Source organism: Geotrypetes seraphini, chromosome 3 (assembly GCF_902459505.1).
Source record: "Geotrypetes seraphini chromosome 3, aGeoSer1.1, whole genome shotgun sequence".
In the NCBI taxonomy this organism is placed as follows: Eukaryota; Metazoa; Chordata; class Amphibia; order Gymnophiona; family Dermophiidae; genus Geotrypetes; species Geotrypetes seraphini.
The window spans coordinates 412598110-412624009 of record NC_047086.1 but is presented as its reverse complement, the minus strand read 5'-3'; the positions used below and the strand labels follow the sequence as shown (position 1 = coordinate 412624009).

Sequence of the window (25900 nt, the reverse complement as noted above, 5' to 3'; positions counted from 1 at the left end):
CATAGCAAATACCATGTAATAATAATAATAATAATAATTTTATTTCTTATATACCGCTATACCCTAAGTTCGAAGAGAGGGGAAGGATAGTTTATACCTTTGGGCGGGTCTGGTAGATTCAGGACTCGAGGAGTTATAAGATAGTGGGATTAAGGGAGGAAGGATATTGTGAATGATCTTAAAAGCCAGACAGGAGCATTTGAAATGGATTCTGGAAATCACTGGGAGCCATTGAAGTTTGGCTAGGAGTGGGGAGACATGGTCAGACTTGTGTTTTGCAAAGATCAACTTGGCAGCAGTATTCTGGATTAGCTGGAGTCTTTGAAGACTTTTTTTGATAGGCTTAATAGTCTAGTTTGGAGAGGATGATGGATTGGACAAGGCGGTGAAATGTTGTTGGCGAAAATAGGATCTTACTTTCCTCAGTATGTGGAGGCTAAAAAAGCATGATTTAGCCAAGGAGTTGAGGTCGTCATTGAGGGAGAGAGAAGAATCGATAATGATGCCAAGGACCTTGCTTGAGAACTCAAGCTGCAGTGCAGCGCACTTCTGCATTGTGCCTGAGTAAGTTTCAAGTTTTGGTGTGGGAAATACCTCTTATGGTTGTTTACCGTGCTTTTCCACACTCATCCCAAGGTTTTCTTGGATTTTCATTTAAATCAATCAATTGTGTTACCAGTTTTTTTTTTCTGAAACCTTATTCTCATCCTGGCGAGACAGCTCTTCACACATTAGGCTGTTAACAAGCCTTTGCTTATTACTTTCAAAGATCTCATCTCTTCAACTGTTCTCCTTTTTTCATTCTAACAAGTTGAGCCGACCTGTCTCCAATAGAACTATTTCCACATGGCTTGCGGCCTGTATTTCCTTTTGCTATACTCAGGATAGGCTACAGATCGGAGGTCCTTGAACATAAGAATAGCCTTACTAGGTCATACCAATAGTCCATCAAGCGCAGTAGCCCGTTCTCATGGTGGCCAATCCAGGTCACTAGTATCTGGCCAAAACTCAAGGAATAGCAACATTCCATGCTACCTATCCAGGGCAAGCAGTGGCTTCCCCCATGTCTACATTAAATTTCATTTGCCACTTGGACTCCTAATCTTCCAATTTCCTAAGGTCTGCCTGCAATTTTTCACAATCTGCATGCATTTTACAACTTTGAACAGTTTAGTGTCATCTGCAATTAGTTGGCTTTGTTTCCTGCACTTTAAAGTCAAAATTGGTCTGAATTATAATGGCTAATCCCCCCCCATCATTTTTTACAACGGCAAAGAGGAGTAACTTTATAATCTGGGGGAAGCAGATCATTAATAATCGGATCATCATTAGATAAAAGCCAAGTTTCTGTAACAAATAAACATGCTAAATTCTGATTGATAATCCAGTCCCTGATTAGTTGGGCCTTACCACGGACTGAACAAGCATTAGAACATAAGAACATAAGTAGTGCCTCTGCTGGGTCAGACCACAGGTCCATCACGCCCAGCAGTCCGCTCCCGCGGCGGCCCAACAGGTCATGACCTGTCTGAATCACCCCTTGGTTTCTCCTCGAAGTCCTATCTTCCCATCCAATTCTTGACCCTTTGTCCCCGCACCCCTTTCAGTACCCTACGATCCCTTTGTCCCTCAGGAATCCGTCCAATCCCTGTTTGAATCCCTGTACTGTATTCTGCCTGATCACTTCCTCCGGGAGCGCATTCCATGTGTCCACGACCCTTTGGGTGAAGAAAAACTTCCTTGCATTTGTCTTGAACCTATCCCCCTTCAGTTTCTCCGAGTGCCCCCTCGTACCCGTTGTCCCTCTCAGTCTGAAGAACCTGTCCCTATCCACCCTCTCTATGCCTCTCAAGATTTTGAAGGTCTCTATCATATCTCCCCTGAGCCTCCTCTTTTCCAGAGAGAAGAGACCCAGCTTATCCAGCCTCTCGGCGTATGGGCAGTTTTCCAGCCCTCTTACCAGCTTCGTTGCTCTCCTTTGGACTCTCTCAAGTACTGCCATGTCCTTCTTGAGGTGCGGCGACCAATACTGAATGCAGTATTCCAGATGCGGGTGCACCATCGCCCGATATAGTGGCATGATGACTTCCCGCGTCCTGGTTGTGATACCCTTCTTTATGATGCCAGCATCCTGTTGGCTTTTTTCGCTGCTGCTGCACACATAATCACATTTAGTATTGACTAATCTATCGGTTGTAAAGTTGTTTGTACAGTGAGTAGTAATCAGCTTCAACTCTCTGGGCTTTTTGTGGTAGATTTTTGGCTATCTATAATAATTTGTATGAATTTTAATAGCATTTGACTTGCTAGTTTCAATATGGGACAAATTAGAGACTGACTGTTGGTTGGATCTAATAAGTCTATGTGACGGACAGACAGAAAATATTAAATCTACAGGAAATGTGTTAACATCTTTAAAGCATCCTAAAAGTAGTAACAGCAGTAAAAGCTTTTAAAATACATGTTAAAATAAATTACTTACTTAAGAGCAATAAATCTAGACACAAACAAGAACCAGTAATAAAATCAGGGTAATAATAGCGGCTCACAGAACTTTGCTGCGCAAAGGTGCGTGCCTTTGACTTGCACCTTAGACTGCGCGTCAAATGGCTGCACGCCGTTAGGCACTGGCTTTTTAAACCAAAGTCCAGTATCTGACATTGCAGGGAAGGGCGGAGCAGGCTCCCATGCCAAGGAAACAAGACAGCAGTGTCACTACTAATACTTTATGTGAAATTTCATTGGCTTATCTTAAAAATGCTGCACCTCAGAGAATAAATTACTCCAATCACAACATTCTAACTTGTGAGAGTTACTGATCCCAACCTAAAAATCCACTTTTGTTCTGAACAGCCCAATAGCAGATTCCGGTTTCCTCCTAGGAAAAACACTTTAATGAAGTAGGTAACTGAGGAGCAGGTCCCTGTCATAGCTGCAAAAAATGTGTTCCTAGAGATCATGGCTACCTATGGTGCAGTTTAGAGGTAGAGATTTTTTCTTTGTTTGATAGATTAGCATTTGGTAAAACGAATGAATGGTTTTAGACAGAAGTGTTTTGTTTTCATCTCGCCTTTCTTTCAGTGCTTCCTTAGGTTTGATTCAACCACTTGCCTTCTGTCTTTCCACAGTTGTTGGATCTCTTTGATAGTGAGGACCCCCGAGAGCGAGATTTTCTCAAGACTATTTTACATAGAATTTATGGCAAGTTTTTAGGCTTGCGGGCCTACATACGAAGACAGATCAACAACATATTTTACAGGTATGTCAGAGGCTGACATCATTAATTGATGCTGATGAATACATAGGATTGTTGGAGATCATTTGAAGACAAGGATTACCATAAAGTTTCTGTGATGCTTATAAACAGTCTGTACCAGGGGTGTGTCCAAGCACCTGATGGGTCTGAGCCCAAAGTGGGTGGGCCCAAGAACCATTCCCCCTCCCCCACAGGTGTTTGAGCATCTCTTAACTCCACTGTCCCACCCAACCCTCCCGTACCTTTTCAGTTCTTCACCAGCAAGGATTCATATCTGCTGCTCATACCAGTCCAGAGCCTTCCCTCTGACCTGGTTCCGCCTCTGTGGAAACAGGAAGTTGCATCAGAGGAATGGCTTGGGGCTGGCATGATCAGCGGGTATGAGTTGTTGCTTGCTGCTAGTGAAGAAATGAGAGGTTTAAAAGTTACGGGAGGTTAAGGAGGCTGGAGTTGAGGAAACCTGAATGCTTATAGAGGAAGGGAGGGAGAGGGAGTCTTTAGCTGGAGGTGCTTGAGGAACCCTGCCAGCCACATCAGAGATGTGCCACTGCTGGGTGGGCCTCTGCTGACTTGGGCCCACCCATGGCTATGCCACTGGTCTGAATAATTGTTTTAAACATTTAAAAAAAATCATTAGTGCCTCAACAAAATTTCCAAAAATCATAGGTCAGAACAATAAACAAAGAGCAACCCCACCCCTTTATAACTAAGCTAATGGCCTGTTGACTTTTTACTACAAGCAAAAAAAAAAAAAATAAAGAAGGGGGGGGGGGAAGCACAGGGTCCACAGAACAAAAGATGTGGGAAACAGTGGAACAAAAAAATGCACAGTACCTAGATGAATACAGGAAAATGTAGAAGCGTATAAAAAATCCAGGAGAACCCAAAGAATGTAACAGGTCATTTATTAAAACCAAAAGGTCACAAAAGCAGCTGTACGCTGTTGAAGGTGTGCAGTGAAAAGTAAGGACTCAGCACGGTCTGTATTTTGGCAATACTAGCCTTCCTTAGCACAGAGTCCATGTATCCTAAAGATGCATTTATTATATACAAAATGGTGGTACAGCCTGGAATGCAAAGCAGAAGTCAAACATGCACACAACTCAAGAAACTGTTTACTCCTCCTAAAAATACAAGGACTAGTGGGCATGCAATGAAGATACTAAGTAGTAGATTTAAAAGAACCAGAGAAAATATTTCTTCACTCAACGGGTAACTAAACTCTGGCATTTGTTAGGATAATATATTTTCAACTAGTGTTTTAGCCCGTTACATTCGTTACAGTAACGGGTGCTAGAATAGCCCCACCTATGCCCTGACCCTGACTCTGACCCCACCCATGCCCCGCCTCTATCATGCCCGGACCCTGGCTCCCACTGATCCCAGTCCCACCACCTCACCTTTCACCATTTCCTTTGTACCCTTTTGGCCCTCCTGACAGGGTCTTTACTTACCCGAGGCGGCAGCAGCAGTCCTGACGTACCAACCTTTCCTCCCTCAGTGCCCCAAAGTAGCAGTGGTCCTACCATTTCCATCTCTCCCTTTCCCCCTTTCACACCCTTTACCAACATTGCTTTCTGATTCTTCCTTTATCCAAGGCCCAGGTGCACGTCCACACACTTCCTAAAACTGCTCCTCATGGCCCTAAAACATGTTGGAAGGGAAGAGTAGATTCTCTTCTCTCACATAATCAAGCAGCATACATGCCTCCAGCCCCTTCATTTTCCCCTGAAACTGATTAAGTCACCTCTGCAACCTCAAGGATTATTAAGCCATCAATCACAGCTGTCACAGGCTTAACCTCCTGAAGATCAAATGCCCGCCCTTTATTTAGGGTATGGCGTGAGTCAAAATATCCAAGATGAAAAGCACACCAACTAATGAGCTTCATTTCGCCTCTTTGCCAGACTTAAAGTGCCGCTGCTAAGCTATTCTTGACATAAATCAGACAGGTGAAGCCATCTTCCGCCGCGGCCTGCAGCCGCCGACAACCATGGCGGCCTTCAGCCGCCAACAGCCGCTGACAGCCGCGGCGGCCTACAGCTGCCAACAGCCGCCGTGGCCAACATCCGCCTCTGGGGATTCTCGCGCATGCGCACTCCTACCTGCGGTGCCCTACAGCGCACGGAAAACGGGAGCACGCAGGTGGGAGTGTGCATGCGCGCTTAGGGCTTTATTATATTAGATGTATTTTTCACTATAAATATAAATTTCATTGAAACAAAACTTCCTACGCTCTCGCTCCTACACTGTCAACACAAATGGCACCATGTCCGTTCCTTGGACACCATCTTGCGGTGTCCCTCAGGGATCACCCCTATCCCCTATTCTCTTTAACATCTATATGTCCTCCCTGAAACTCATCCAATTATCCCCCCTTGAAACGATCTACACATACGCTGATGACATCCTTGTCCTCCTTGAGACAGACCAGAACCTCACCAACCTCCACGAGAACATTACAGCTTGCATAATGAGACTCCATTCCTGGTTCTTCTCGGTACAGATGAAATTGAATGAATCAAAAACAAAATTATTTTGGCTCGGCCCAAAATTAGAACACATGCCCACCTTCTTCGCACTACCCTCAGGCGCTGCACTGCAGCTTGAGTTCTCAAGCAAGGTCCTTGGCATCATTATCGATTCTTCTCTCTCCCTCAATGACCACCTCAGCTCCTTGGCTAAATCATGCTTTTTCAGCCTCCACATGCTGAGGAAAGTAAGATCCTATTTTCACCAACAATATTTTGCCGTCCTTGTCCAATCCATCATCCTCTCCAAACTAGACTACTGCAATGCCATCTACTTAAGCCTATCAAAAAAAAATCTTCAAAGACTCCAGCTAATCCAGAATACTGCAGCCAAGTTGATCTTTGCAAAACGCAAGTCTGACCATGTCTCCCCACTCCTAGCCAAACTTCACTGGTTCCCAGTGATTTCCAGAATCCATTTCAAATGCTCCTGCCTGGCTTTTAAGATCATTCACGGCATCCTTCCTCCCTTAATCCCACTATCTTATAACTCCTCGAGTCCTGCCTCTACCAACCCACCCAAAGGTATAAACTTTTCTTCCCCTCTCTACACGGTATTCGCTATGCAAGCAAACTGGGAAAACCCCTTCTCTTCAGAATCACAGGTCTTTGGAACGACCTTACTACCCCGCTACGGAACCTGGGCTCCCTCCAATTATTCCGCAAGCAACTGAAAACCTGGCTTTTCACTAAAATGTAATTCTATCCCCCCTTACTCTTCTCTTCTATATATAAGTTCGTGTAAACCTTTTTTTCCTTCTCTTCCTATATTTTAAGTTCTTGTAAACCGTGCCGAGCTCCACATCCATGGAGATGATGCGGTATATAAACTTAAGGTTTAGTTTAGTTTAGTAATATGCTATATCATCCCCCCATATATAACTATCTAAACTCTTCTACCTCTATCTTATACTACAGGTGGATAAGTAGCCTCGGAGTTAGAGTGACTGCATTTCAATCATAGGCTACACCACCTCCCCCCTCATTTAATACCATTCTAACTTTTTCACTTTTTCTTTCCTTTTTCTTCTTTTAAAACTCCTAAATAGATATTAAAAAACTTATTAATCTATTTATAGGAGGGCTGATTTCATCACTCTTTTCTAGGATAAGTAGCATAAAAACCTTGGAATCTTGACCTCAGTTGGCCACTTTTGGAAATAGGACACTGGACTTGATGGACCTTTGGCAACAATTATGTTCTTATGTTCCACTCTGAACTTATTGCCTGCCAGGTTCTTCCATCTGCTGACTCCTTAACTTTGAATAGTAAGAGCCATGGATAGTGAAAATGGTTTGCCTTCAAAGAGCCAGTCACTGCTTGCATAGCTCTCCGTTTTTGTAGCGTAATCCATGCGAGGTTCTGAGAAATTTCTGTGTGGCTGCCCTGCTTTGTATTGTCCTTCATCTGTCAGACTTTTTCTAGACTGCTGCTTTTGCATGTGGATAAAGGTGAGCCGGTTGATATAGGGCTCCTTTTACTAAGGTGCGCTAGGGTTTTAATAAGCAGAATAGCGCGCACTACATTGCCGCGAACGCTAGACCTTAATGCCAGTATTGAGCTGTCGTTAGTTCTAGAAGTGTAGCGCGCGGTAATTTCCTGCGTGCGCTAAAAACACTAGTGCACCTTAGTAAAAGGAGCCCATAGTGTATCTAGATTTTCAGAAAGCTTTTGACAAAGTTCCTCATGAGAGGCTCCTGAGAAAATTAAAGTCATGGGATAAAAGGCAAATTTCAGTTATTTATTTAAGAAATTTCTTTATCGCCTATTTTTAGGTGATTACAAATAAAAACACATAAAATAACAAACATACAACAAATAACAAACAATTATTCAAAGCGCTCAATTGCATGGCACTACAAGAACCATCATAAACAAGACATCATTCATCAGAATGCCTCTATAAAAAGTGTAGTTTTAATCAATTTCTTAAACTTCTGAAGATCAATAAGAGCTCTGACTAGTTACTCCTATGATAGAGATAGTGGAAGATCTTGTATTCTCATAACGCACTTTGGAGAAGTCTGTCAGCAACAATCATATTGCGCCCTCTGAGCGCAAAGTTTTGAGTGGCCTGCAAATTGCCATAACCTGATATAGATATCAGTGAATCCCTTGAACACCAGAACTAATGTCTTGAAAATAATACAGAAACGCACAGGTAGCCAGTGAAGCTTCTTTAACCATGGTAGGGTAGGAATTGGTTGTCGGACAGAAAACAGAGGGTAGGGTTAAATGGTCATTTTTCTCAATGGAGGAGAGTAAACAGTGGAATGTCGCAGGGATCTGTACTGGAGCCGGTGCTATTTAACTTATTTATAAATGATCTGGAAATTGGAACAAGTGAACTGATTAAATTTGCAGATGACACTAAACTGTTCAAAGTTGTTAAAACATATGTGGATTGTGAAAAATTGCAGGCGGACCTTAGGAAATTGGAAGACTGAGCATCCAAGTGGCAGATTAAATTTAATGTGGACAAATGCAAAGTGATGCATATTGGGAAGAATAATCCAAATCACAGTTACCGATTGCTAGGGTCCACTCAAGAAAGGGATCTGGATATCATTGTAGACAATACAATGAAACCTTCCACCCAATGTGTGGCGGCAGCCAAAAAAGCAAACAAGATACTAGGAATTATTTAAAAAGAGATGATTAACAAGACTAAGGATATTAAAATGCCTCTGTATCGCTCCATCGTGCGACCTCACTGGAGTATAACGTTCAGTTCTGGTCTCCTTATCTCAAGAATGATATAGCAGCGCTAAAAAAGGTTCAAAGAAGAGCGACCAAGATGAAAAAGGGGATGGAACGCTTCTCGTATGAGAAAAGACTAAAAAGGTTAGGGCTCTTCAGCTTAGAAAAGAGGTCTGAGGTGAGATATGATTGAAGTCTACAAAATCCTGAATGGAGTAGAATGGATACAAGTGGATCGATTTTTCACTCCGTCAAAAATTACAAAGACTAGGGGACATTCGATAAAGTTACAGGGAAATACTTTTAAAATCAATAGGAGGAAATTTTTTTCACTCAGAGAATAGTTAAGCTCTGGAACACAAAGCGGATAGTTTTAAGAAAGGTTTGGACAATTTCTTGGAGGAAAAGTCCATAGTCTGTTATTGAGAAAGACATGGGGGGAAGTCACTGCTTTCCCTAGATTGGTAGCATGGATTATCCCAGGACAAGCAGGCAGCATATTCTCACATTTGGATATGAGGACAGCTGATGAACTTCATGTCTCCTCAGCGTTTGCTCAGTTCCAGTTTTTCCGCGGAGCTGAGAAGCCATTGCTTCAAAGTTCTGCTCGACTAAACTCAGTTTTTGCCTTTGGGAGAGAGAGATAATTCTCAGATAAGCCAAAACCAGGGAGCAATCTTGCTTTGATTATGGGGGAGGGGAGTGCTTGGTAAGGGAAAATAAACAATCTTGCATTGCTGTACCGGGAAAGGTGTGCTGGGGAGGGGGCCAGGGATTGATTTTACATTGATTTGGATGAAGGGGGTGTGATTGGTTGGAATCAGTTAGTGATCTTGCTTTGAGGGGAGAGGTGTTGTTGGAAGGGGCCTAAAAAAACAGTCCCAAAAGTCAGTGAGCCTACACAATCATTGCCAACACTCAGTGTACCAAAACCAACCACTGCCAGCAGTCAGTATGCGAAAAACAACCAGTGCCAGCAGTCAGTGAGCATATAAAACCATTGGCAGCACTCACTGTGCCCAAAAAACCCTGTGCCAGCAGTCACAGTAGCTAAAACAACAGTGTTAGCACTCAGTGGGCCAAAAAAAAATCCCAGTGCCAGCAGTCACTCTGCCTAAAAAACCAGCACCACCATTCAACTGCTCAAACCATCACATTAAACAAACACAATTAAAATAACACTCACAAAAATTAAAACACCATGCTTAAAAAAAGACATCTACAGGAAGAACACTCACCTCAACAGGTAGAGGAGAAAGGCAGAAAGAGAAAACCAAAGACGAACAAATAAAACTGTTGAACAACAGGAATATCAACAAAAAAAAAATGCAGCACAAAAAACCCCAAAAACAAACAACAGAAAAACACAGAACAAAAAAGAATTAAAATAGCCAGTCTGACTCCGGAAGAACAGCAATCACTGCGTCTGAAACATGCCAAAACAGAAAAACAAAGGCGAGCAAATAGAATTATTTAACAAAAAAAAAAACACAACAAAAAAAAACCAAAACGACAAATATCTACAATAGCATCACTGACTTCAGAAGGACAACAATCACAAAGTCAGCAACACACCAACCTATACAAACCCATTATAAAACATCTGTCACAGAAAAAAAACCCCATATACAACAGACAATGACCAAAATACAACCAATTGCATTTATAAATAATAATAATAATAACTTTATTTTTATATACCGCCAGCTATCTTATGACATGCAAAATATTAATGAGGACAACATTCAAACACACACATGTGGATATTTAGATCACATCTGCACCTTTTGTAATGCTAAACATTTTGAAGCAGAAAGACCTTCAGATTGTAAATTTTCACAATGTTGCTCAAAGGGAAAAGTATATCTTCCTCCAATTACTACAAATCCTTTCATCCAGCAATTCATGACCAGGCAACATCATTATAGCAAAAATTTATTTGATAATATACGATCCATAAATAGTGCCCTAGTATTTGCCTCCATGGGAGCAAACATTACTCCACCTCCTGGCTATGGCCCATACTGTTTCTGCATGCATGGTTCCATTTGTCACAGAGTAGGTAGACTGCACCCACAACAGGGACAAAACAGACAGTATGCACAATTATATATTTTAGATCCCTCAGAAGCTGCAGAACAGAGAATGCACATTTCACCAAACTCTGGAATAAATCCAGAACTTATGCAAACACTAAGCACACTTATGGCACAATACAATCCATTTGCAGAAGCCTGCAAAATGTTGCAACAGATTGAAAAAGAATATGAAGACGATGCCATCAGAATAGGCAATATTACTAAGGAGGTAACTATGACAATAGTACAAGATCGTAAAAATGACCAAAGGTGCTATAACGCACCAACACATAATGAAGTTGCATTTATTTTTCAAAATAATGACGGAGAACCACCACTTGAACGAGATCTCCTTATACACTGCAGACCAAATGCAGACAACCCAACACAAAGGATAACACAAAAAATTAGTGTCCTTGATCCTAATCTGGAGCCCGTGGTTTACCCATTACTCTTCCCACATAGGGATCAAAGCTGGGGAATTAACATATCTTTGCAACACAGACCACAAGCCTTAGTAGGCTTAACAAATCAGTCACGAAATCCTAGAGTTAGGGTAACACAAATGCAATATTATGGGTACCGTCTTTCCATCAGAGATGTATTTAATCCCTTCTTACATACTGGCCGACTTACACAACAATATATCGTAGATGCATATGTCAAAACTGAAGCTACGCATGCCAAAATCAACCAAAATTAAGAGTAGAAAAATACTCAGGATTAATGGATTATTTAATTAATGAAGCCAATGATGCAGGTCTAATTCCTAGAAAAAACTTACATTTTGCCTTCCTCATTTACAGGTAGCCCCAGAAACATGCAACAAAATTATCAAGATGCCATGGCAATTGTCAGAAAATATGGCAAATCTGATCTTTTCATTAAAATGATGTGCAACCCCAAATGGGAAGATATTGTTAACAACTTACAACATGGTCAAACTGCTGATGCATGCCCAGATTTAGTTGCAAGAGTATTTCACATAAAACTAAAAGCACTGATCAATGATATCTGTAAAAAAAAAAGCCTTTGTGTACGTGATTGAATTTCAAAAAAGGGGTTTACCACATGCTCACATACTACTCATTCTTAAAGATGATAGTAAACCAAAAACAGAAGAACTTATAGACAAAATTGTATCTGCAGAAATTCCAAATATAACCATCACTCCTCGCTTATATGCAATTGTAACAAAACATATGATTCATGGACCATGTGGAGTACACAATCTTAATTCTCTGTGTATGACAAATGGCAAATGCAATAAGGATTACCCAAAACCATTTCAACCTCAAACTATTGCAAATATTAATGGTTATTCCAAATACAGAAGACGAAACACAGGCCAAATTTCAAATGTTAATGGCAACACAATTGATAATACTTGGGTTGTACCATACAATCCATATCTAGCCCTAAAGTACAATTATCACATTAATGTTGAAGTCTGTGCTAGAGAGTTGCGTGGGGACAGAAATCCCACCCGTCCCCACCAAAGTCCCACCCGTCCCCGTGAGGAATCCCACCCGTCCCCGTGAGGAATCCCTCCGTCCCCACCCGTCCCCGCGAGGAATCCCCTCCGTCCCCACCCGTCCCCGCAAGGAATCCCCTCCGTCCCCGCCCGTCCCTATAAACTTCAGAAATAGTTATTTCATTTAATTATGCTACTGAATTAAAGGCTCTGGTAGAAACCCATTTACAAATAAGCAAAAAGACTTTATTAATTTGAAAATATTAATTGGGAAGAATACATACTTTGTAAATGGGTTTCTACCAGAGCCTCTAATGTTTATAAATTTTTATCAACACAACTAATATACTACTTTATCCTGAAGCAAAAAAAAAAAAAAAAAGAAATAGAATTCTTTTCCCACCTTTGTTGCCTGGTTTCTGCTTTCCTCATGTTCTCATTCAATTCCTTCCATCCACTGTCTCTCTTCCTTCTGCATCTTCCATTTGCTCTGTTACTGTGCCTCTCCCTTTCTTCCCCCTTCCAAATTGGTCTGGCACCCATCTTCTTCTCTCCGCTCCCCCCATAGTCTGGCATCTGTCTTCTTCCCTGCCAGCGTCTTCTCCCTACTCTCTCTTCCTCATTTCCTTTCAGTGTCCTTCTCCCCCCCATCTTCCCCATGTCCTTTCAGCGTCCTTCTCCCTCTCTGTCTTCCCCATGGCCTTTCAGCGTCCTTCTCCACCCCTTTGTATTCCCCCATGTGCTTTCAGCGTCCTTCTCCCTCCTCCTGTCTTCACCATGGCCTTTCAGCGTCCTTCTCCCCCCCCTCCTTCTCTACCGCCCCGGGTGCAGCACAGCCGGCCAGGTCCCCTTACTTTTGTGGCACTTCCCCGACCAACCGACAACAGCCCCAGTCTGACAAACCTCCCTGCCCTTAACCGCGAATCTAAATTACCTTCTTACAGCTGCTGTAAGAAGGTAATTTAGATTCGCGGCTACAGGGCAGGGAGGATTGTCGGACTCGGGCTGTTATCGGTCGGTCGGGGAAGTGCCACAAAAGTAAGGGGACCTGGCCGGCTGTGCTGCAACCGGGGCGGGACGGGGTGGACCGCCCCCCTCCCTTGGTAGCCACTCGAACCGCGAGGCTACTCTCCTTCTCCTTACCTGCCCTGCCTGCAGCACAGAGCCGAACGGAAGTCTTCCCGACGTCAGCGCTGACGTCGGAGGGAGGGAGGGCTTTGTTTAAGCTTTGTTTAAGCCCTCCCTCCCCTCTGACGTCAGCGCTGACGTCGGGAAGACTTCCGTTCGGCTCTGTGCTGCAAGCAGAGAAGGTAGGGAGAAGAAGAGCCGCGCGACTGAGTACATCCAGCCCCGCAGGAGCCCCGCGACCCTCGGAGGCGTCCCCATGGGATCCCCGCGACCCTAGGGGGCGTCCCCACGGGATCCCCGCGACCCTAGGGGCGTCCCCACGGGATCCCCGTGACCCGAAGGGGGAACCCGCGGGATGCCCGCGGGTCCCGCGGGATTCCCGTCGTCCCCGTTCCCTTGCAGCTCTCTAGTCTGTGCTTCTGTGAAAAGCGTCAAATGCCTCTTTTTAAATATGTATACAAAGGTCATGATTGTGCAAATGTTGTCATTCAAGAACACAGTAGTTTAAATCATGATGAAATTAAAACTTTTATTAATTCAAGATATGTGAGTGCTCCAGAAGTAGCAGGGCATTTGAATGGATTTGAAATGCATTATCAATCACATACCATACACAGATTAGCAGTACATCTGCCAGATGAACAAACTATATTTTTCAACCCAAATAATATTTCTGCAGCAGCACAGATAACTTCACAATGCAATACTCATTTGACAGCTTGGTTCAAACTAAATCAAGACCATGAAGAAGCAAGGAGTATATTATACCCAGACATTCCTTTACACTATGTCTTTGACTCTGACCATTGCACTTGGAAATTATATCAACGGGGTGCTGAAAAAGTTATTGGATGTATGTATTATGTCAACTTACTATCTGATCCAGAACGCTACTCTCTGCTCCTACTATTGCTCAATGTTTCAGGTGCACAATCCTTTGAACATCTGAGAACAGTAAATGGAAATATCTACCCCACTTTCCTAGAGGCTGCAAAACAAAGAGGCCTCATTAGCGATGATAAAGTATGGGACAGCACTCCGGAAGATGGATGCAGTGCAATACAGCATGTCTAAACAACTAAGGGAATTATTTGCATACATCTGCATATTTGTTTCCCTACAAAATATGAATGACCTTTATCTAAAATACGAACAATACCTTATTGAAGATTTAGTACACACACATATCACTCACAATAATGAATGCACTCTATGTCGTAACATAGCACTCAAAAACATATCCAACGTTTTAGTACTCCATGGAAAAAAATGTGAAGATTTTGGATTACCATACACACTAACAAATACTAACATACTAACAAATACCTACGACCAAAACTTTGAAAAACAAACAGCTTAACAAATGATGACAACGTTAAACGTAGATCAAAAAACAGCTTTACAAGAAATATTGTCAGCAACCCTAAATAACAACAACCTCTCCCACCGTTGTTTCTTCTTAGAGGGCCCAGGAGGTAGTGGTAAAATCTACCTTTACACAACACTTCTCTGCACATTTCGTGCACAAGGTAACATTGCACTTCCTGTAACTTCCACAGGTATAGCAGCAAATCTTTTTAAGGGTGGGAGAACATACCACTCCCAATTCAAATTACCCATACTTATACTTGAAAACTCAATATCAAATATGCGTATAAATTCAAATGATGCTGACAATTTACGATCTGCTAAACTAATCATTTGGGATGAATGTACTATGGCCCCCTCTATAGCTCTTACAGTGGTTGACAAACTACTACAAGAAATAATGGATAACAAAAAACTCTTTGGAGGAAAAGTTCTCTTACTTGGTGGAGATTTCCATCAAACACTTCCTGTGGTGCCTCATGCTGACCGGATAAAAATTTTAGAGGCATGTATAAAGAATAACAACCTCTGGCCCAAATTCAAAGTCCTAAGCCTTAAAAACAATATTCGATCAATAGACACTGATTTTAGCGTTTGGCTTATCAAAGTTGGTAATGGTGACACACCACACATTGAAGGCTTGCCTGATGACATTATTGAAATTCCTTCCCAAATTTTAACCATGGAAAATGTCATCAAAGACTTTTTTGGAGACAAAATTACTATTACAGATATTCCTAAATTAACTAAAAAAAATCTATACTTTGTGCAGAAAACTCTGATGTAAACTCCATAAATGAAGAGGTACTCAACATTTTGGAAGGACGGACTGTAACATATCTCAGCTCCACCTCAATTGATGACTCTACTCAGGAAGACACGCAAAATTATCCCATAGAGTTCCTCAATGAACTAACTCCAATAGGTATACCAAAACATAAACTCAACCTTAAAAAAGGAACAATCATTATGTTGCTGAAAAATCTAAATACTAAAAGAGGATTGTGCAATGATACCCGCCTCATCATTAATGACTTAAAAACCAACCTCATCATTGCTCAAGTAATAACCAGTTCAGCAGAAGGAGAATTAGTTTTTATTCCACGTATTGATTTGGCTCCAACATCTACTGCTTTGTCATTTACATTACGAAGGTGACAATTTCCAGTCACATTAGCCTTCACCATGACAATCAATAAATCTCAGGGCCAAACTTTAGAAAAAGTAGGCATTTATTTACAAGAACCAGTATTCAGCCATGGCCATTTATATGTAGCTTTTTCTAGAGTTAGAAGTTTTTCCGACATTCTGATGACAGTTGTAGATGGCCCTAACCAAGGAAAACTATTACCAAACTCAAACAGAATCTTCACAAGGAATATTGTTTATAAGGACATTTTATAGATATACAACATTAAAATAAAACAATTTCTTAAAATTATCTTAATAATAACAATAAAACCCTTACATACACATGCCCACTTTTAAAACCCATTCCTGCACATGCACAATATACTATTACCACCTAAAAGAGAAGCATCTAAGCACCAAACATTCCTTTACATTCTTGAATTACTCAGGGTTTATTATGTTGTCTGGGAAGTATGTGTGTTATGTTCAGTTGACGGAGTTTTTAGGTAGTTGAAACTTTCCTCTACATGTTTACGTGTTTGTATGCATTGTTACTTGGGGAGCGGAGAGCATTTTTTATTAAAATACTATAATTTACAGTGTTTCAGGAGAGACGGATCTCACAAAAATAAAATATTTCTCAAACACTTTGAGTTTTTAAATGGGACTTATACGCCCCAGTGGCACACAGATCTGCAGAAAAAATGGAAAAACAAACAATGGATATTGAAGTGCTTTAGAGTCGGATGCTCTAAGTTTTGGAGGTAGTAGTGAAGCTAGGAATTGATCAGCCGCAGAGGAGTGATGCGGAACGTCAGATGAGTAAAGTTGGGGATAAAATGTATGAAAAGCAGAAGAGATATCAGAGTGAGAAGAGAGAATCTTCCCCTCTGAGGTTTTAATAGCGGAAATTTGTACTTTGGTTCTCTTCCGTTTAAGATAATGAGCAAGCATTTTACTACTTTTGTTCATTTCCAGATAATACTTGGTGGAAGTAGTGAAAATATCTTGCTGTGCCGCTACACTAGCTATCTTATTATAAGAATACTTCAGTCTATAGATTTCATGCAACAGAGTCTTATCGTTAGAATGAAAGAAGTCTCGTTCACGGAGTTTAATTTGAAGGTCAAGATTTTGTTGTTCCAGTCTATCTTGTTTCAATTTGTAAGCTTGACATGAAATTAGCTCACCTCTTAAGGAGACTTTGAAAGCTTCCCAGATAACTAAAGGATTTAATGAATCAGTATTGTTAAAGTGGAAGAATTCATCAATAAATTTGGCGATTCGCTGTCGAACTGAGTCATCAGATAGTAAGTGGTTAGGTAAGCGCCAAAGAGGAGATCTAGTTGCAGTCATTGCAAACTAAGTTATCTCAAAAGAAATAGGAGCATGATCAGAGAGTACAATAGAATAAATGTTAGAGGAGACTAGATTAGGTAATAGCAAAGAAGAGATAAGAAAATAGTCAATCCTTGAGTAGCTATTGTGCGGAGAAGAAAAATAAGTGTAGTCTCTACTATCTGGATGCTGCAACCTCCAAAGCTCAGCTAAGTCATATTGTTTCAGAAAAGAGTGTAAGGTAATATTAGCTTTAGATGGATTTGATGTTGACGCTTCGGACAACAGTATCCAGAACAGATGCTGAACGGGCTGACTGCATAGAGGAAGTAGAGAGACCGATGGATCTTATGATCAGACAGCGAGGGAAACAACAGGTAAAGGGAGCTTGCTGGGAGGAGACTAAGGGGCATGGGGACACAGGGGGACTGGGTGGCACAAGGGCGAAAACGGAGGGCAATATAGGGGTGACACAAGGCGAGGGGGATCGAACAGAGGCCAGGGCCCAGGAGGGGGCAAGAAAACCCGGAGGAAAAGCGGGGAAGTGGGGTGACGGGAATGTGGGGAAACTGAAAGCTACGAGGGTAAAAGCTGAGGGCAAAGCAGAAATACAGGGAACAGGAGAAGCGGCCCAGGTAAATGCAGAGGTGGAGGAAAAACGACGGGACCTGCGATGCTTTTACGCAAATGCAAGAAGCATCACGGCCAAAATGGGTGAACTAGAGGTCGTGGCCAAGGGGGAAGACCTGGATATAATTGGAATTACAGAAACATGGTGGACAGAGGAGAATCATTGGGATGTAGCGCTGCCGGGGTACAAACTCTACAGAAGGGACAGGACCCACAAGAAGGGGGGAGGCATAGCACTATATATAAAGGACTCTATCTACTCGGTCGGGATGGATATGGCAACGAAGGCAGAGGGGCTGGAATCGCTATGGGTCAAATTGCCAGGAAACAAGGGTGCAGGCATAAAACTGGGGCTGTACTATCGCCCACCTGGTACGCCGGAAGGAGTCGGACATGACTTGGAAGCTGAACTGAGACAGGAGTGCAGGACTGGAAGTGTGACAGTGATGGGGGACTTCAACTACCCGGGGATAGACTGGAGTACGGGTCACTCCAACTGCACTAGGGAAACAGGATTTGTAGAAGCTGTGAGGGACTGCTTCATGGAGCAACTGGTCAGGGAACCGACGCGAGGGAGTGCTACTCTTGACCTCATCCTGAACGGATTAGGGGGGCCTGCAAGTGGGGTAGAAGTGGGAGAACCACTAGGCAACAGTGACCACAATGCGATCAGATTCACATTAGAAAGGGGGACACCCACAGTAAGGAGGACCGCAACAACTGCGCTCAACTTCAAGAAAGGGGACTATGTTGCTATGAGGGAAATGGTGGGGAGGAAGCTCAAAAACATCTTTAGGATGGAGACTGTGGAAAGCGCCTGGACCCTATTCAGGGACACCCTGCAGGAAGCACAAAGAAGGTACGTCCCCAGTTTCAGGAAAGGCTGCAAGAACAAGAGGTCAAAGGACCCAGTTTGGATCTCAACAGAAGTAAAGAGGGCAATAAATGACAAAAAAGTATCCTTCCGGAGATGGAAAAAGGACCCAACGGAGGAAAATCACCAGGCGCACAGGAATTGCCAAAAGGAATGCCACCGAGAGGTTAGAAAAGCAAAAGGAAAATACGAAGAGGGGCTGGCCAGGGAGGCGAAAAACTTCAAGGCATTCTTCAGTTACGTAAAGGGGAAGCGACCAGCGAGAGATGAGGTGGGGCCGTTGGACGATGGGGATAGGAAGGGAGTGATTAAGGAGGATAAAGAGATAGCTGAGAGGTTGAACACGTTCTTCTCGTCGGTTTTCACGAGAGAAGATATATCTAATATACCGGACTCAGAGGAGCTCATGAGTGGGGAACAGGCTGAAAAATTGGAGCACATAGAGGTAAGTAAGGAGGATGTCCTCAAACAGATACACAGGTTAAAATGCGGCAAATCACCGGGTCCGGACGGGATCCACCCAAGGGTTCTGAAGGAACTAAGACAAGAAATAGCGGGCACAATCCAGCATGTTTGCAACCTATCCTTAAGAACTGGAGAGGTACCAGAGGACTGGAGATTGGCGAATGTCACACCTATCTTCAAAAAGGGATCGAGGGGTGACCCCGGGAACTACAGGCCGGTGAGCCTGACTTCAATTATAGGGAAGATGGTGGAAGCTATGATCAAGGACAGCATTTGCGAGCACATTGAGAGAAATGGCCTACTGAGAAAAAGCCAGCACGGATTCTGTAAGGGAAGGTCGTGCTTAACGAACCTTCTGTACTTCTTTGAGGGAATAAGCAGTCGGGTGGACAATGGGGAACCCGTCGACATCATTTACCTCGATTTCCAAAAGGCTTTCAACAAGGTTCCACATGAAAGGCTGCTTAGGAAGCTGTGGAACCACGGGGTGGGAGGGGATGTGCACAGATGGATCGAGCACTGGTTGTCGGGTAGACTGCAGAGGGTCGGAGTAAAGGGCCAATTTTCTGACTGGCGGGGAGTCACGAGCGGTGTGCCACAGGGATCGGTGCTGGGGCCGTTACTCTTCAACATATTTATCAATGACCTGGAAAAGGAGGCAAAGTGCGAGGTTATAAAATTTGCAGACGATACCAAACTGTGCGGCAGAGTTAGCTCCAGGGAGGAGTGTGAGGACCTGCAAAGGGACCTAGACAGGCTGGAAGACTGGGCAAACAAATGGCAAATGCGCTTTAACGTGAAAAAATGCAAGGTCATGCATATAGGGAAAAAGAACCCGTTGTTCAACTACAAAATGGGGGCATTGTTGGGAGAAAGCAGTCTTGAGAGAGACTTGGGTGTGCTGGTGGATGCATCACTGAAGCCATCTGCACAGTGCGCAGCGGCCTCGAAAAAAGCCAACAGGATGCTGGGCATCATAAAGAGGGGCATAACAACCAGGATGCGGGAAGTCATCATGCCATTGTATCGATCAATGGTGCGTCCTCATCTGGAATACTGCGTTCAATATTGGTCGCCGTACCTCAAGAAAGACATGGCGGTACTTGAGAGAGTCCAAAGGAGAGCAACGAAACTGGTAAGAGGGCTGGAACACTGCCCATACGCCGAGAGGTTGGACAGGCTGGGGCTCTTCTCTCTGGAAAAAAGGAGGCTCAGGGGTGATATGATAGAGACCTTCAAGATCATGAGGGGCATAGAGAGGGTGGATAGGGACAGATTCTTCAGGCTGAAGGGGTCAACAGGCACGAGGGGGCATTCGGAGAAACTGAAGGGAGATAGGTTCAAAACAAATGCAAGGAAGTTTTTCTTCACCCAAAGGGTCGTGGACACTTGGAATGCGCTACCGGAGGAAGTGATCGGGCAGAGTACGGTACAGGGATTCAAACAGAGACTGGACAGATTCCTGGGGGATAAAGGGATCGTGGGATACTGAGAAAGTATAGAAACCCAACCAGGTCGTGCATGTGCAAGACCTGAGGGCTAGGACTTCGATGGGAAGATAGGACTCATCAGGAAACCAAGGTGGCATGGGGGCCCCTTCTGGTGATTTAGACAGGTCATGACCTGTTTGGGCCGCCGCGGGAGCGGACTGCTGGGCGTGATGGACCTATGGTCTGACCCGGCGGAGGCACTGCTTATGTTCTTATGTTCTTATGGAGTGAGAAAGGAGGAAGAGTGCCTATCCAACCAAATATCAAGGGGTAGATTGAAATCACCTGCCATAATAATAGGAAGAGCATCAAATTCCGAAATGGTATGAAATAGTTGGATAAAGAATTCAGGAGAGTCAATATTAGGTGTATATATATTGATAGGAAGGACCTGTTGAGAAAAGACGTTAGCTCTAACAATCAACCATCTGCGTCATATTTTGTGTCTAGGAGTTGTAAAGAAATATTTTTATGTGTTAAGATTGCTACGCCATGTTTCCTACCTATCGCCGGAGCTTCAGCAATAAAAGTTAACCAATCATTGGTGCTTATAAAGTGAGAGAGTTGAGAGATATGTGTTTCTTGTAAAAATACAATGGAGGGCTTGAGTTTTTTAAGGTGAGTAAAAAAATTTTTCCACTTAACCGGGTGTCGTAAGCCATTAACATTCCAGGAAACAAAGGACAATTTAGAAATCAAGTCATTCGGGGCCATGTTGATATGGTAAGAGGCATATATAATGAAGATACTGCAGCATAGAAGACCAGGAAAAGAAGAGAAAAGTAGGAAAGAGCCTCTGAGGGAAAAAAGTCAGTGAAGGCATAGAGAGCTAGGGGAAGCTCAGCCAAATTGCAGTAGAAAAGAGAAAGGGGGAAAAGCAACTAGGCAAGGGACACCTGAAGAAAAAGACAACCTCCAAAAACTAGTATATAAGATAGGGGAAGCCAGAAGACAAAAATACAAAAAGAACAAGGGTAGAATTTTGGGAGATTATTAATCCAGATAGTAAGAATAGTAATAGAAAATAAAGGATAATATACTATGTAGAGTATAAATATATAGATATTAAAAAAAAAAGAAGATTTATTTCATAAGTAAAAAGAGAGTGAATTAGGGAAAGTGAACAATTCATTTAGAGCAGCAGCAAGTATGCTAAGGAAAAAGCAATTAATGTCAGTCAATAGTATAATGGAAGTAGAAATAAAATAATAAGTATAAAGTATGACATTGTAGTGATTGAGCAGTCAGGAGAGAAGAAAAGGAAGGGGCAAAACTTAGAGCATCCGACTCTAAAGCACTTCAATGTCCTTTCGACTCTTCCGAAATCCTTCAGGCAATTAAGCATCTTTCTTCTGGAAAGTCACCAGGAACTGATGGTATAACAGTAGAATTTTACAAACTTTTCCAAGATAAATTTTCTCACACACTTGCTTCCTTATTTAATTCTCTAACACCTCAGAATGTCTCCAAAAGTCGCTTCTTGGATGCTGTAATCACAGTCCTTCCTAAACCTGGTAAGGACCCTCATCTAGTTGCAAATTATCGACCTATTTCATTACTTAATGTAGATTATAAGATTTATGCTACCATTCTTTCCTCTAGGCTTCAACAATCTATGAGCTCACTGATTTCTACTCATCAAGTTGGATTTATGCCGGGTAGGCTTATCACAGATAATTCCCGTCTTTTCTTTCACCTCGCTTCCCTTTCACATACTGCTAAAGACCCCTGCATAGCCTTGTCACTAGATGCTGAAAAAGCATTTGATAGAGTTGAATGGTCGCATCTCTTTAGAACTCTCCATTGGTTCGGATTTCCACCCCAATTTATAGACTATGTCAAAATTCTTTACTCTTCCCCGAAGGCCTCTATAATTACCAATAATATATTATCAGCCTCCTTTTCGTTACATAGGGGGACTAGACAAGGTTGTCCCCTTTCCCATTACCTTTTCAATATAGCTCTAGAACCTCTTCTTCTTGCCATCAGTTCTTGTGAAAAAATATCTGGTATAGCTCATAATGATTCTGAATATAAATTGTCTGCATACGCAGATGATGTGCTGCTTTACCTCACCAATCCTGATTGTTCTCTTCCGGCTTTGTTTGACTTAATTCACTCCTTTTCCATGTTTTCTGGATATAAGCTCAACCAACATAAAACTGAAGTTTTACCTCTAAACGCTCATTCCCTTCCGGCCATGGTTCAACCTTATCACCTTCTTTGGTCTCCCTCTCACATCTGATATTTGGGAATTGATCTCTATCCTACTCTGTCTGCTACGATTCATCACAATAGTGATCACCTTATCTCCTTCACTAAATCTCTACTGCAATCTTGGCACCCTCTACATCTTTCCTGGTGGGGCAGAATAGAAACTATTAAAATCATTGTTGCTCCTAAAATTAATTTTATACTTATTATGATTCCAAGATTATTCTCAAAATCATTTTACAAATCCATTGATAAACATATCTCCAATTTCATTTGGAGTAGTAAACCTCCCAAAATTGCCCTTAAAAAATTAAAGGCCTCAAAAGATAGAGCAGGAGTTTTATTACCTGACTTTTTCACTTATCACAAAGCTTTTATACTACAGCAATCTAGCCGCTGGCTCTCTCTGATCCCTGATTATTGTCCTCTTTGGTTAGATCTGGAGCACACCTTATGTACCTTTTCTCCTTCACTTGTTGCCTTATTGACATCTCACGCTCGCCTTCTTAAGACTAATCTTATTATTTCTCAATCAGTGTCGTGTTTGCTTGAATTAGACAAATCATTGGATATTTCTATTACTACGTCTCCTTTAATCTCTATTTGGCACAATCCATGTTTCCTAATAGCTAAAGAACCTTTTCTTTGGCCTCAATGGGCAAAACTTGGGATCTGGTCCCTAGCTGACATCTGCACACCGACCTTGCAACTTCTCACTTTTGCAGAGCTATGCAACAAATTTTCTCTCCCGCCTTCGGCATTTTACCAATGGGTACAACTCACTAGTGTCATTAAGAAATCTAAGATCCTACCTACACTTTCTACGGGAACCCCCTCTCTGCTCATTCTCTGTTCTAAACTTCTTGCCAGTGGTCACACAGCATCACAATTTTATAAATTATCTATTTCACATATGATACACCCAGACGCTTCTCTACATAAATGTTGGGAACTTGATCTTGGACATCCAATTCATAACAAACAATGGACAAACCTCTGGTCTAAAACTCTTAGAACCATTTCATCTGCAAATTCGATTCAATCTATGTTCTTTTTACACCACAGGACAAATTGGACACCTCAAAAACTTCATATAGCTGGCCTTCTCCCCTCCAATCACTGTTGGAACTGTAAGTCCCATCCTGGCACCTTACTCCATATGATATCTGAATGTCCTCTTCTACGAACCTTCTGGTCTGAAATATGGGCTATTTTTCGCTCAATCTTTAAACTCAACTTTGATCTTTCTTCTGCTATCATCGTACTGAAATCAGAGGCTCCTAATTTGAATATTCCCCCATCTCAGCGCTCTTTATTTGACACGCTACTCATTATCACTCTACGTTTTATTCTTTCCAATTGGAAATCATTTGATTCGCTCTCAGTACATTTCTGGTTCCAATCGGTACTACTTCAACATAAACGTGAGTCATTGATTTCCTCCATTTCGCCCCTGTCTTCTAATTTCTCTACTAAATGGGTCGCTTTTATAGACTATTTGGATTCTCTTTAGATCCATATTCTCATTTTATAATTATATCTCTTTCCATTTTTCTATTTTTCTAATTTACTGCTGTTCTCTTCTCTCTTCTTTCTCTTTCTCGCCTCTTCTTGGGCCTCTGAGGGATCTCTCCTTTCTCTTTCTCCCTTCTTTCCATTAGATTGATTGTCCCCTCCTACCTGCTGCCCTCTTTGCTCCTCTCTTTTGATTTCCTTCCTTTCCTCCCTCGCTTATCTACCCTACTTTATTGCTCCCCTATGATATTTTATCAATTATTATATTATTGAAATTCGTGTATTTGACTTGCTTCTTAAATTTCGTTCATTGATATTATTTTGTTTATTCTGAAGCTTGTTGATGCTATTGTTGTTCCATTGTCTGTTAACCTTTCTGTCCCTTCTTGTGTTATATAAACTTTCAATAAATTTTCATGATAAAAAAAAGGAAAAACAAACAATTTCTTAAGCCCAAAGCATGCAACAACAAATAGGAAAAATATAAAAACTTTAAATAAATCAACCATACAATGGATAGTAAAGTTCTCACGATAGGTTTTCAGTAAATTTTTAAACTATTAAGATTGCACATCTATTCTAGCACCCGTTAATCTAACGGGCTTAAACACTAGTTACAATATAATATACTTACAGAGGAAAAATTATCCATACACACAGCTTTAAATCATTTCTCCATAAAAGTCAAACTGCTGCTCCCATGTTACTGAGTCACTTAAGAGCATGCACTGAAAATCCTGTGTCTCAGTGAAATAGAAGGGGAGTGGCCAGTCCACTCCCACAAACCCTACGTTTTCCTCTGCTCTTGGATTAAGTCCTTATCTTATCAATCAAACCCTAACTAGTAAATCCAAAGCAATGGGAGGAAAATATAATGGCTATTTTATTTTTCATGCTTGCCCATTCCACCACATACCTGTCCATTTTTAAAAGGCAGCCACCTCCAGGCTCATTTGAGCCGAAGGACCACATCAACAGTATTCCGCACTCATCCAAAATTCTTACCAAAGGTTGTTACAAAATTTCATCTCAATCAATCAATTGTACTTCCAATGTTTTTTTCCTAAGCCTCATTCTCATCCTGGAGAATCAGCTCTGCAAACTCTGGACTGCAAACGTGTTTTAGCCTTCTATTTGCAAAGGACTAATTCATATAGATCTTTTCCACTACTTTTTGTCTCCTTTGATCCAAACAAGTTGGGTCATCCAATTTCCAAGAGATCAATCTCCAATTGGCTGGCTGCTTGTATCTCGTTTTGCTGTGCTCAGGCTGGTGTGCAACTAGAAGGTCGAATCACAGCCCACAAAGTTAGAGTATGGCAGCTTCTGTCGCTTTCCTTTCGCTGCGATCCTATGAGATATATCTAGAGGGCAAGGTTTCATCTTCATGGACACCTAATTGTGGGGTGCCTGCCGCAAGGTTCCCTTTTGTCACCAATTTTGTTTAACATCTACATGACCTCATTGAAAAACTTTTGTCTCTCATCTGCAGAGACCATATTTACTTTTGCGAATGACATTTTCATATTATTAGAAATCAGTTCTGATCTTAGTGATTTGGTTTTGGGCATAGTCTGTTGTATCTCCAAATTACAGATGTGGGCAATGTCCATTCAAATGAAATTGAATGCTTCAAAAACCAAAACCAAACTGCTTTGGATCAGGCATAGATTAGAAAATCTCCCTGCCGAAGTTACATTGAAAACA

General features: G+C 42.0%; 1 protein-coding gene across 2 annotated transcripts in view; it reads left to right on the top strand.

The window, feature by feature from the left end:
* Positions 1-25900, top strand: part of PPP2R5D (protein phosphatase 2 regulatory subunit B'delta) — a 391698-nt gene that overhangs the window by 152338 nt on the left and 213460 nt on the right. For both annotated transcript variants that reach the window (XM_033937705.1, XM_033937706.1), the window contains exon 7: positions 3129-3259. In XM_033937705.1, coding sequence (XP_033793596.1) covers positions 3129-3259 — 131 coding nt within the window. The remainder of the gene's footprint in view (positions 1-3128; positions 3260-25900) is intronic.